We start from the raw sequence: 13719 nt of genomic DNA on the forward strand, positions 1-13719 counted from the left end.
TTGGAATTGCACCCAAGAGTTCTTTTATCACTGGTTCTATCACTGGGGTTTTGTTTGTTTTTTGGCCAAGCCATTCTGTTTCTATTTGCAAGACTTTGTATTTTGTGATTTTCTCCAGTTCTTTCTCTTCTATTTTGCTCTCTACAGGTATTGCTACAACAACACTGTCCAGACCCTCTTTTTTTGTCTTTCTAATCAACAAATGTTTTGTGTGTGCAGTGAGATTCACAGTCTAAAACTGGTGACAATAATTCAAGTGTCATTATTTTCTATTTCTTTGTCTGCTTTGTGTTCTCACCAGATCTTGCTTGCAACAAAACACTATTTCTAGCAGCTATTCCAATTCACCATTGTTGCTACTTTGTTATGTTGCTACTTTGTAATCAGCCTGTGCAATCATGCAGCAGCTAATGATGTGGTCCACTGTTTCTTCCGTTTCTTTGCAGAGAGGGCATTTTCTGTCAGCTGCTGTCGTCTTAATTCTGGCTTTATATGCATTTTCCCCCCCTTAAGGCTTAGTTTTATTCTGTCAGAATTAGCTGTCTCTTTCTTTCCTGCCCTTAGCCATTGGTGGATCTGGTTGTTATTTACTTTGCCTGTTGGCTTTTTATGAACAGGCTATGTAAAGTTGGCGCTGCCATGTCTCTTTTCTGGCTTCATTTGGTCTTTCTTAAAGGCCAGTTTGGTTTCTGCTATTCAGTAAGCCTTCATGGTGTCCTAGCTTCAGCGAATCTTTTTCACTGTCCTTCAGATAGTCTTCCAATGGCCTTTTTCCTTCCACTGTTCTGGCAACATTTCACCCACCACCACCACCAATACTCCTTGGTCTGTCAACATTGCTATGTGGATGAAGGGGATGGTTTATTGTTTCTGGTCTTCCCATTCAAGGCTTCCAGTTGATATTTTGAATCTAATCCAGTTTTTCAATTGTACATCTAATGACTAGAATGCCCAGGTATTAATCACCTTGATGGTATTTCTGCCACCTAGTTTGGACTTTAAGGTCTTCTTTACTTTCTGATGTATTTATTACAGGTAGTCCTTGACATACAACAGTTCATTTAATGACTGTTCAAAGTTATAATGGCACTGAAAAAAGTGACTTATGACCATTTTTCACACTTACAACCATTGCAGCATCCCCATGGTCATGTGATCAAAATTCAGATGCTGGTTCGCATTTATGATCTTTGCAGTGCCCTAGGGTCATTTCCTTCATGACAAGCAAAGTCAATGGGGAAGCCAGATTCATTAATAAATCTGTTTGTTACTAATTTAACAACTGCAGTGATTCACAAACAACTGTGGCAAGAACATTTGTAGAATGTGGCAAAATTCACTTAGCAAATGTTCTGCTTAGCCACATAAATTTGGACTCTATTGTGGTTGTAATTCGAGGATTACCTGTGCCAAACTTTTTCTTGAATTCAGTGTATCTGGTGTAGTCACCTTGAAGGATCCCTGATATATGTAGTGATCTTCTTCATCCGTACTTTTGATGCTATTTCTACAGGGCATCTTGATTCTGTTACTTTTCACTATTTTCCCCTTGTTTATGGTAAGATTAACACATTTGTCCAATCCAAACTCCAATGCAATATCTTGGGTGTATGCCTATGGAGATTCTCAGTCATCCAGATCATAGTTGTCCTAAAGGTGATTTTTTTCCAGGGGCAACTGAATTGTCTGGTTTTTTTCTTTGAAGATGTTTCGCTTCTCATCCAAGAAGCTTCTTCAGCTCTGACTGGATGGTGGGGTATAAATCCCTCCATTCCCCACCACCCAGTCGGAGCCGAAGAAGCTTCTTTGAAGCAAAATGTCTTCAAAGAAAAAATCAGAAAGTCCAGTTGCCTCTTGAAAAAAAAGCGCCTTTGTGACATCTTGGCTGTCTATTCAGTGTTGAGCATTGTTGTTTAGAATGTTCATCACACTTTTATTATTGTTATAAATAGTGAAAGGCAGCAAACATATTTAATACTCATTTCTCCTCCTATTTTCTCCACAACTGGGAAGTGAATCAGATTTCAAGGGAGTGACTGGCCTAAAGTCATCCAGGCCTAAAGTCATCCATCACTTTTATTTCTAAGGCAGGATTAGAACTCACAGTCGTCTGACTTCTCTCTTGGTACCTTAACCATTGGAGATTTACCTAGAAATAAAAGATAAATATGAATTTATATGAGGTAAAACTAAGGGGGGGGAAAAGACAAAAAAGCCATGAAAAGTAGTGCAATAAAAAGGAAAGATATATACAAAAGTGACTTTTCTGCAACAGTTACTAACAAATATATTCCACATTAAACCTTTTTAATCAGCAAATCTATAAATCCCAAGGGGGGAGGGGGTCAGCAAAAGATCTACAAAAGATTTCCAGTTTTGTTGTATTACCTAGATCAGGCCAATTTTGCCATTTCTGCAAATTCTATCATCTAAACATAAAGGCTGTATCTATACCTGGAACTTGATATTTGATATCACTGTAAAACATTGACTTTGATTTATATATTTTTCTGTATATGATGTTTTCTTTTGAAATAATGAATGACCATATTTGAGTTTTTAAGAAAAATAATCAAAATTTGTTATTATCATCAATAACTTATTGATTAATTACCTAAATTACAAATTATCTAAATTTCTTATGGCTGCCTCCTCTAAAAGATCCTGATTTCCAAAATGTTTAGCTCCAGATGTACGTGACATCTTCTTAAATATTTTAAAGATTTTTTTTATTTTTTAATATATTCCCCTTTGTGCTAATAGGAAATGAATCAGGAAATGGCTTGCAGCTGGTGATTATATCAGCCTCACAGCTTCATGCCTTTTTTCAACCTTTTTTAAATGCCTGTTTTTCAGAATTTTGCAAAGACACAGGTTTAAGAATAAATATTTGAACCTGCATTAGACTAGGGAGGCAGTATAGGCATCTTTTAGCATATCACTCAGTATGTTGTTTCCTTAGAATGCACTATTGCTTAATTTTCTAGATGCATTTTTCCAGTGTATCTGCTTTCCTATTCTGAGAAACACATAAATGCAGAATGTATATTTTCTGGTATAACTAATACATGCAAAGATGCCTTACAATTGAAACACAGCTAATTCCTAATTTGTCAGGGAAGGAACAGCAAAGATATAAAAAATGAAAATAATCACATGGTGGGAGTGTTTTTTTTAATGAAAATTATTCTGAAATCATCTTTCTAATGTCAGATGTAGAGTCAGCTGACAGCTTGTGGCTCTGTTCAGATTTATGAGAGGAAGGGGTGCACAGATTTAAAATGCATAATAAAGCCCTTGTTTCGTCATCTGGAAGCAGGGATGGTAGCAGCTCAGAGGAGATGAAAGACTGTTATGTTGCTGTAGCAGAAGGGATGCCTTGTGGCACAAGCAGAGGGCTCCGTTTGCAGCACGAAAGATGCACTGAAGCACACAGCACAAACATGTCTTCTTTTTTTCTGGAAAGCTAGGGAATAAATGCAAGAAGCAGGTATTTAAAAAACAAACCCTGAGACTGACATGCTCACAAGGAGGCTGAAGTTATTGTGTGCACTCCAGTGCACCTCATACGTCTTGGTACCTTCCAGAGAAATCGGTGTAGCTGTATTTTTAGCTTGCTGTATATTCGGCTTCAATATGACAACATAATTCTATCTTTACATATATAGGCAGCTTTTACTATGTTTTCCTGTTTTGTGCCAGCTGCAGTTTTCAAAGGATATCAGAGCACTGGTAAGAGTGTACTGTAGCCATTTCTCTGATTTTTTGTAAGGCATGTGTTTCTTCGTAAATTTGCAAGGAGCTGGATTGTTAAAGCCTGCAAGTTGCTGAAAGCAAGCTAGATCTGCTGGTTAGCTGAATCTCAATTGTAATAGCTATCCTGTTATCACTTTAATGTATGCCTGTGTTAGAATTTTGGATTATTATTATTTTTTTAGAAAATGCTTCTAATACTTTGTTTGCATTTAATTACTGCTCGCTGTAAAATTTATTAAGCTATGTGTTTTAAACGGGTCGCCTTTTCATCCTTAGCACTTGCTCTTGATCTAATGTTTATGATTGCATTTAGGCTTGTACAACCTGTCTAATGCTAAGGCAGGGCATGTTGATTTCTCTGAATGGAGCATGTTATGGTTTGAGCAGGAAATGCTGTATTACAGTATCACACACAAGCTGTGTTTGTTTATTTTAAAAGCATCAGGAAAGGATTCCTGCATTGTCAATTCTTAATTTTTTTTTTTAAATTACTACTTCAGAAAGTCGTAGCAAAGTATAAAATAATAGTGTTTGCAATTTCTGGCCAGACCTTGAAAATATGCTATTGTTGACAGCTATACAAATAATGTAATATAAAAGAAATAATGCAAAATTTAAGATAAATGTTTTTTAAGAATCATGTTTTTAAAGTATTAGCTGAAAATGATGAAGTATATAAGGAAAAATCACCTTAAGACAGACTCTGTTTCATGCTTAAGGAGTGCTTGAAAATGCTTACCAATAATGTACGTTCAGGATATCTTTGAGTTTAAAAAATGGCACTACTGTGAAGAGTATGGAATTTATATAAGTAACATGTAAGTTTATTCAGAGGGAGGGTGGGCGTTGGCTGCAACAAAGACATTGCCACTGTCTAGTCATGTTAGATACAGGAATTGTGCCTTTTAGAAAAGCCAATGGATCAAATGCAGAGGCTTCTTGCTGTTTCTATGTGACAACAAACTGCAAATTTAACCTGTCGATATTTATAGAACCTAGTCTCTAGATATAAAAAAAATCAAAGCGGGGGGGAGGGAGAAGAAATTTTAAAATGTCATGGTGGAAAAATAGTTTAGATTTATAATCTGTCTTTTTCTTCTTCACTTGCAATACTTGCTACAATTTGATACATACACATCACACACACACACACACACACACAGACACACACAGAGGGAGAGGGGGAGGGGGAAGATAACGAGAACATACTTCTTTTTGGAGACTTTTAATGCACATTTTATCTATGGAAAACAATTATAAAAATATATATATTGAAACAACCCTTAGTAGAGAGCACTTATTTCACTCTTTTTAAATAGGAAGTCCATTTCTGTCAAGGAATTTAACTTTACCATGTTCATGCCTCTGAAATAGTGTGATAGTTTTCCACTAAATACTTAAAGTGATTTAATTTCTTTTTAAATTTTCTGTGCACAGGCATATTCCCAGGATGCCTACCAGAAAGGCAATGAAGCCTACACTGGTGATGCTCTTTACATACCTGAGCCTCCACCAATAAGTTATCCTCGATTAATATATCCATCTTCTGTCCTGCCATTACCTATGGAGAAAGCACCTCCTGACTTATCACTGGGAAAGCAATCAAAGAGTAGAGCTGTACCAACATTAGCACAACCTGAAAAGGCCTGCAGAAAGGAAATACAAGTGCCTCCATCTCCAAAAGATATTGCAAAATCTAACACAGCTGTATGTGTTTGTAACGAGACCATAAGAACAGTTGTTGTGCCTTCCGAGAATGATGTAGACTTTTCATCAGTTAGAACAAATCATACTAGTCCATCACATCAGACAGAAGATATAAAATACAGTTTCAAGGAACAAACCTCTCTAAAAGCAAAACAACGAACCACTTCACCTTCCTCTCCAATGTCCACTGCCATTGTACTTCCTCAGACTCCACTTACAAAACCAACAGATTCCCCAGAAACAGCCTATGATTCTGGAAACTATGAAGGAGAGCCAGAAGGAGCTTCAGGTTGTAGTTCTCCTGCTCAGGGTGGAGATTCTCCCTCTGTTAATATTAATCACAATACTTCTCCAAGTGCCCGTCGTAATATAGACTGGAAAACTTACAAAACCTACAAAGAATATATTGATAACAAACGCTTTCCCAAGTATGGCTTCAGAACCATACAGGAGAGGTTAGATAGTTTAAGAGGCACATCTCCACATTCAATAGATTTCTGTATTGGCTCACAGGTACGCTGCAGAAGCACCTCTCATGATAGGAGCACACAGTCTCTATCTGTTCGGCAAAGGAGTATATCCCAGGAAAGAGTTAAGGATAGTGTATTAATCAAAAGGTGGCCAAGAAGTGCTTCGCAAGATACTTTAAGTTCACCAGTTATCAGCCCTCGAAGTCATAGGGCACGCTCCTGGAACTATTTAGGCAGACAAGGTGAAGTAGTGGAAAATGTTCACAGTGAGGACTTTATTGCAGATTCAAGCACAGCCAAAAAAATTACACATGAATGTACTGGACTTACTGATCAAAATGATCGTCAAGGTAATTATGAATCTTCATGGCAACGTATGTTTCAGGGGTCCCTTAGTGATTCAACTTATTCTGTGGCTCCTGGTGTTTATCCTTCAGGTGGCAGACAAATAAGCAACCGAGTCTTAGGACCTTTTGCTCAATTCCAGAAAAATTCAACTGATGTAAAATTGCTGCAGCCTTCCAAGGATTTGCCAACCACTGGAGGCTCAAACTCTACAACCACTTTTCAGGAAAGATCACCTCGCTCAACAACTAGAAGCACAAGAAATAGTTCTTTGAAGACCCATGTACATTATGCAGCAAAGCCATCATTTCCTTCTAATCAGAGTTTGGATAGTGCTACAGCCACAGACCAAAGAGAAATTAATTATGTGCACTATAGTGGCTTGCCAATTCACCAATCAAGTAAACATGCAGAAAGTCCACCAGATCCCAAACTAGACATAAGCAAGTCTAATGTTTCCCCCGTTTCCTATACAGCTTCTGTCAATTTTGTCCCACAAGTTAACGAGCACTTAACTACCTTGGTTAATTTAGATATTTCTGTCAGACAAAAGATTCAAAATTTTGAAACTGAAGCTATAAAACAGGCTGAAGTTCAAGCAACAGATGAGACAAACGAAGAAGTGGTTTTGCGGGAAAAGTCATCTTCTGGCCATCAAACTCCACAACTTTTGCGACATCAGTCCTATATTTTAGCTGTAAATGGTCAGGACTCTGCCTCTGAGACCACTTGTTGGTTACCCAATGATGCACGGCGAGAAGTTCATATAAGAAAAATAGAAGAAAGGAAAGCCTCTTGTTCCTGCACACCTTATGATTCCTTGGCATCAATTCCTTTCATAGGTGAGCAAAACCATTTTTATTTCTTTGAATTTGATACATATTTGGATCTTTCATTTAATCCTTTGGCACGAATACAGAGTTTTATTCAATGTAGGTTAGTTTTCTAAACAATAATTTTAAAAATGAATTCAAACTCCACGGTGCCTCCTAGGATCCTTAAATATTCTACCAGCTTATTATTCTCAGATCACGTTTTCGTTTTAGTCCAAGGCTAATATACATACATAAATAAGACTATAACTACAGTAGAGGAAAACCAGTGAAGAACGATCCCAGTTTTCCCTTTTTGAGGTCTAATATGGCTAATATGTAGCATGGTTTTTCAGTATCCTTAATTGTAATGTAAGATTGTTAAATTGCTTCAAATTCATTTTAAATCATAAAGATTTGAAACAATAATAATGTCTTACTTTTTTTCTCCAGCATGTGGACACCACAGCCATCTACATTTTCTTAATTGGGTAACTGATAATTTGTGCCGATTATTTTGACTTCTTGTTTGAAGCCTTTTGAAATACTGTAGCCATTTCAAAAAAAAAATTCCTGACTTCACTGATGGGCTGCTTTTACAAAGACTTTGGAGTTTGCCTTATTTCTGTTTTGCAACCTGCTTTCATGAATATTGCACAAAGTGCATATGAGGATTTAGAGCCAGAATAATTGTTTTAAAATCATTTCTCATGTCACCTCTGACTGATACTTATAAGCAATATATAGTTATATTCATATCTAATAGATAGGAGAATATCCCATAGGGGTTTAAGGTTTTGGAGAGCAGAAACTACCATGCTGTAAACTACTTTGGAAGCCCCTTTAAGCTTCTCAAAGGTTTTCTTTTTCAGCAAGACAGACTGAAGTCCCTTGGATTTTATGAGGTAAGGTGCATGGAGAAGTTGCCCTAATTGTAATATTGAATTATACATATTTTAAAAAATCTGATACAAAGTTCATTTGGAAATTTGATACTCTGTGACCACCTCACAATAAAATTTTGGTTTAACTTTTAAAACATCAAGAGGCTTTTTAAAGCTGACCTTTAACTCTCATGATTTTTAGAAGATTTTGTCTAACTGGTGGTGATATACCATTATCAGAATATCACACAACATACTGAAACAAAAATAGAGTCTGTTCAACATAATTTGATTAGTTTTTCTTAGTAAAAAACTGAAGATGGACATCTAAAAGATGGACATCTAAATTATTGGCTAGTGAAAAAGAGGCCATGAAATAACACAACTCTTAGGATATTATCACTTCCTCAGCTATATCCTTCACATTCTACTTCATTGCAGATGGGCTAATGTGAAGCTCATTGCAGGAATACTGCTTTGTATATTTTGAACAAATAGACAGTGTTTTGGGTCAAGAACTTGCCTATCAGCTGATGGAGCTATAAACATGTTTCTCTGCCTGATGGTACAATAGAACTAATTTTTATCAACCTTTTTACTTTCAGATTTATATAACTAGCTTTGGTTTTAAGGATTCTGTATACCTCTTTAAAAAGAAATGCTGTTATTCTGAGAAACACTGCAATACAAAAGCATAGTCTACAGTATGACTTGATTTGCTCCAAATAAAGCATTTCTTGGTCAAGATATTGAATGTGAATGAAGCTTGAAGCATAAAAATATGCCTCATTTCATTATTATTTCTAGAAGCTTACGTTGAGAAAATATAATAAGAACCTATTTTAGAGTTTAATAAGAAATTTTTCTTTTTTTATAGATATATTTTGGGGACCTGCTTTTTAAAGTCTGAGAAATAAAGTCAGCATTGATAAATTACAGTTGTTTAAATAAAATAACCTAATTCATGCTTTTAAGCTTTCAAAGCAGCAGTTTTGAAACATTTTACATCTGTATGTATATGAGAGAGAAAATAATATTTTAATTTAGATTGTGAAACCACACTCACAAGGAATCATAGAATTACTAAATCTACCTAGGTTAGAAAAGATTAGACATTTTTGTCTGCAAGTTGGTGTATGCATGTGCGAACTAGAAAACTTGAGTTATAAACCCCGTCTCCTTAAATCAGAGCCACCAATTGCTTTGAAACCACAATGCAATATGTGCATATTTGTTCATACAATAAAAATAATCACTGTTTGCAAATGGCTGTGGAACTATTTTAGATTTTGGCAATTTCTACAACTCTGAGAAGCTTTCAGAACATTTATGCTTTAGAATATGAAGGATAGCTCTGGTGGCAATAGAAACTACAAGATGCTGGTTATGTACAGCCTATGACAAATCATATCACCAGTTACTAGAAGCTATAATCAGCATGTAGCATAGCAGATGTTGATATTTCAGAAATCATGTTGTGGATTTGATTATTTTAAAAGGTGCATTAGGTAATTTTAGCTTCTTACTTAGATTTTCTGTAATAATAGCATTTCCCTTCTTTTGCTGATGGTTCATTATAATAAATAGGGTTGTTGTTTTTGGCGAACTTTTAAAACAGCTTTATTTTACTATTGCATTAATTTTTAAATATTTTTATGCCAACTAGTTGACATTCTCTCTATTAAAAAGATTGATCTATCTAAAAGGTTGATTATTTTGACAAATTTCTTTTATTTAAAATATAGATGACCCTATTATTAAAAGCTTTTTTATGACACTGTATTGATTCAGTTCAGTCTTTGTTCAATTCAATATTTGTCCAAATCTTGTGCAAATGCAACCATTTATATTTTGCGTATGATAATATAGTTGTTAATGAATAGATTCTTAAACTTTAAAGGAAGAAGGAATGGTACTTCTACTGTTATAATTGCAAGCAGCTCTCATATACAGTATGTTCAGTATATTTCAGGACATCATGCTACAACAACATGTATTCTGGATACTCCTGAAGACCCTCCTATTTTCCCCATATTGAGCCAACTCTTTTTATACTAATTTGCTGTATACTTTTTGTAGATGAACTGACCAGTCCTAGTATTGACCTGGACATCACCCACATTCCAGCTTCTGCTGTTATTTCACCACCTCCTTCACGAGCAATGGCCACCACCAGTGCTGTTCCTTTGAGTTGTACTGCTCTTGTACCTTTTATTCGACGTCAACTGTCTTCTGGCCATGGTTGGTATAGTGTTTCAAGCTGTTTTGGCTAAATTCAACAAAACCTGCTTATTTTTAAAATATGGGGTTTTTGTGTTTGCTTTGCTTACAGAATCAATTAGAACTAGTGTCCTAGATGATCAGTTCCCTGCAAAAAATGAAAGGTCCAAATCTTATGATGAAGGACTTGATGATTATAAAGAAGGAAAAAGGTAAGAATTCCTATAAATATATAAATGTGCATCACTAGATGTTTTATTTAGGAATTTCAATAAAAATGTTCTCTAAAATATCTACCTTACATCTATAGGGCCATAAAGCATGCACCGAGCTTAAAGGAAATTAAGGTCAGTTACTTTATTTTCAATATTTATCTGCTGTGTAAATAACATTAATATTGTGTGATTAAACATTAAATTGCACCTAGGTGTGTGCGAATATAGACGGCTTAAAGTTTAATGGTAGAGGTTTTTTTTAATTAATGTCCAAGCTTAGTGGACAGATGTTACTGACTTTTGCCAATTAAAAAAATTAGCTAGCATTTGATGAAAAAATCCTTTTTGGCTACAGATAGGATGGCACACTCTGTAGTTAACTTTAGAATTGTTACTACTTCCTTGTGTATTAAAAGAAAACCAACTGATTGAGATATACGGCAGGCCTTTTCTGTAATTCATTGAGGTTTCTTTGATCTGCTAGGAGGAATGTACATCATTGTACACCATTCCAGTCAGCTACCATTAGTGTTAGGTCCCACTTCATGCTAGTTGTCTGTATTTCCACCTGACAGATGGAAGGGAAAGCAGAGGGAGATCTTGAATTTATTAGAGTATGCTGAAGCCAGTTTGATTATGTTTTCTTTAGATTCCAAATAGCCAAGCATCTTCAGAAAATGCAGGATTCAGAAAAGCATCTGCTTCAGAAGTCTTTGGTAACACCTCCAAAGAAGGGTATCTTCATTTTCGGCAGATGGTTACAGACAAGGGAAAGGTACAGTTTTTTCAAACCACAGCTAAGTGTAAAACCTGTCTTATACATATTCAAATGTTTTTAGTTGCCTGCAGGTTTTTCCATTTCCTGTGAAAAATACTCGAAACTTGCTTGTTTTTCTTTTGGCAGAAATTCAACTTTTCAAACTTTCCCGTTAATCTGCATAGACCTGGTACAGTTGTTGCAATCTTCCTGTTCTTGAACTGTTAAAACAAACTTATAAACATTAAACACGATTAAATGATTCTTTGCAACTCAATGCTCTGCAATTCCATTCCTTATCTTATTGATATTTTTGGGGCTACTGACACAGATCAATTATTAGGATTTTTTTTTCCTGTCTGAATGTAAAATTCTCAGTGATATAAAAACAAGTTCTCTCTTATTTGTACTCCTTGTTAATTTGTCATTTTTGATTCGGAAAATATTCAATTGGCACTATGACAATTAACCTATTAAAAAGATTATATCTGCTCAGAGTGCCTTAAAGCATCGGCCTCCAACCTTTTGGGCACCAGGGACCAGTTCCTTTTCCACAGACCCTCAGGGCTGTAGTTTTGTGTGCTGCCTGCATCCCGCGGATGGGGTTTAGCTTGTTTGCACAGTCCAGTTGCTGGCATGTTACAGTCCTCAGATCGGGGTTGGGGATCCCTGCTTTAAATCACTTGCTGAACGGTTGCAAATATCATCAAATTACCCCCAACAATCTAGGTTCTCATTTTACCAACCTCAGAAGGATGGAAGGCTGAGTCAACTTTGAGCTAGTCGAGATCAAACTCCTAGCAGCAGGCAGAGTTTGCCTGCAATGCTGCTTTTTAACCACTGTACCACCATGGCTGCTTGCTTGGTGGCAGGATTTTTTATTATTATCTATTTATCAAATTTCTACACCACCCACCTCACCAAAGTAGGAAATTTACAAATTTTAATGTATAAAATACTGGGCACACTCCTCTTGTTTTCTTAAATAAATATTATTCTTGATCCTATTTTTTAGAGAGTTGGTGGGAGCATCAGGCCATGGAAACAGATGTTTGTCATTCTCAGAGGGTGTTCATTGCACTTATACAAGGATAAAAAAGAACCACCTATGCTTTGTGAGGAGGAACAGCCCATCAACATCAATGCTTGTTTAACAGACATTTCATATAGTGATACCAAGAAGAAACATGTGTTTCGACTTACTACATCAGACTGTGAATACCTGTTTCAAGCTGAAAATAGAGATGACATGCTGGCATGGATTAAGGCTATACGAGAAAACAGCAATGAGGAGGTTGGGCTCTTGTTAAGAATTTATTCTACTTACTTGTTATATTTTGCAGAGCTCATGTTTTCGAGACCCATTATGCAATTCCACATAGTAAACCTGACATGCAATAAATACAAGCTAATGCTATTAAAAATCCATAAACTCACAGGCTTTTTTATAAAGTTGCATGAGATTTCAGTGTTCAAACCAGGGAAATAATACATCCATTAAAATGTGAAAAAGTGATATTGTTAAGAGTCTGTGTGAAGCAAAAAGAATCATTTACACCTTTGACATTTGGCCACACTATTCCAAGTAGATTATGGTTCAGATAAAATGAAATACAGCTCATTTAGATTGACAGGATTTCAGCCAAGGAAGAGCCTTAAGGTATAACTTGCCCAAAAGTTGTGCAGTCCTCCGTCTCCTTCTCTTCTGGGCCTTAATCTGCTCACCACTCTCTTTTATGCCTGTCTTCTCTAGCACCTTTCCCTTGATATTCCTTATATACACTGCATTCAGTTGGATTCAGTTGTACCTGCTGGGCATCTCCCCATCTTTCTTGTGTAGCCATTTCCTTGTGCCTTGCACATATCTGAGGGATGTCCTGCTCCTGTCCTAAATATGGCTAGTGAAGTTTTCATTTATGGAGTTGTGCAAAGCAGAAATTCCAAAATAGTTCTCTATTCATTTTGCAGGACACAGGTGTCTCAAGCAGGGATCTAATTAGCCGGAGGATTAAAGAATACAGCACAATTATGGGGTAAGCCACCACAGTACCATTTGAGAGCTCAGTTAGTCAGTACATGGATTTCCTGCTTTTAAATATTTTTTTTTCAGTGCTTCTAGTGGCAAAACTGAGCCACTTTCAAAACCATCCCGACCGAGCCTAATTAAAAGACAGACATTCCTTGGCACTAAAACTGAGCAAAGAACTCAGAGTCCACATTCTCCTAAGGAGGAATCAGAAAAGAAATTCCTTACTAAAGGTATTGTATATTGAATATAAGAATACTATTACTTACTTTAGGTTTTCCTATTATACTGAAGGAAGCCTGATGGTGAGGACACTAAGTGTCATGGGGTTTGGAGTTTCATTGATTGTTAAAAGAAGTTCATTGAATAACAACCTATGCTTTGATAAGTAATGATGAAACTCCTTTTTCACTGGGAACTTTCGATTATTCCTTGTTTATAAGGAAACTCCAGATCAGAAACCATCTGGAAAATTATGATTTGAAATGTGCATGCCTGTGGGGTAGAATTGAAAAGGGAGTGGGAAA

The 13719-nt window shown here is 36.1% G+C and overlaps 1 protein-coding gene across 1 annotated transcript in view; it reads left to right on the top strand.

The window, feature by feature from the left end:
* Positions 1–13719, top strand: part of ARHGAP21 (Rho GTPase activating protein 21) — a 93500-nt gene that overhangs the window by 64367 nt on the left and 15414 nt on the right. Inside the window, 8 exon segments of the mRNA XM_032235418.1 lie at positions 5194–7120; positions 10054–10215; positions 10307–10406; positions 10505–10541; positions 11059–11184; positions 12182–12460; positions 13135–13199; positions 13277–13425. Coding sequence (XP_032091309.1) covers positions 5194–7120; positions 10054–10215; positions 10307–10406; positions 10505–10541; positions 11059–11184; positions 12182–12460; positions 13135–13199; positions 13277–13425 — 2845 coding nt within the window.

Source organism: Thamnophis elegans, chromosome Z (genome assembly GCF_009769535.1).
Source record: "Thamnophis elegans isolate rThaEle1 chromosome Z, rThaEle1.pri, whole genome shotgun sequence".
In the NCBI taxonomy this organism is placed as follows: Eukaryota; Metazoa; Chordata; class Lepidosauria; order Squamata; family Colubridae; genus Thamnophis; species Thamnophis elegans.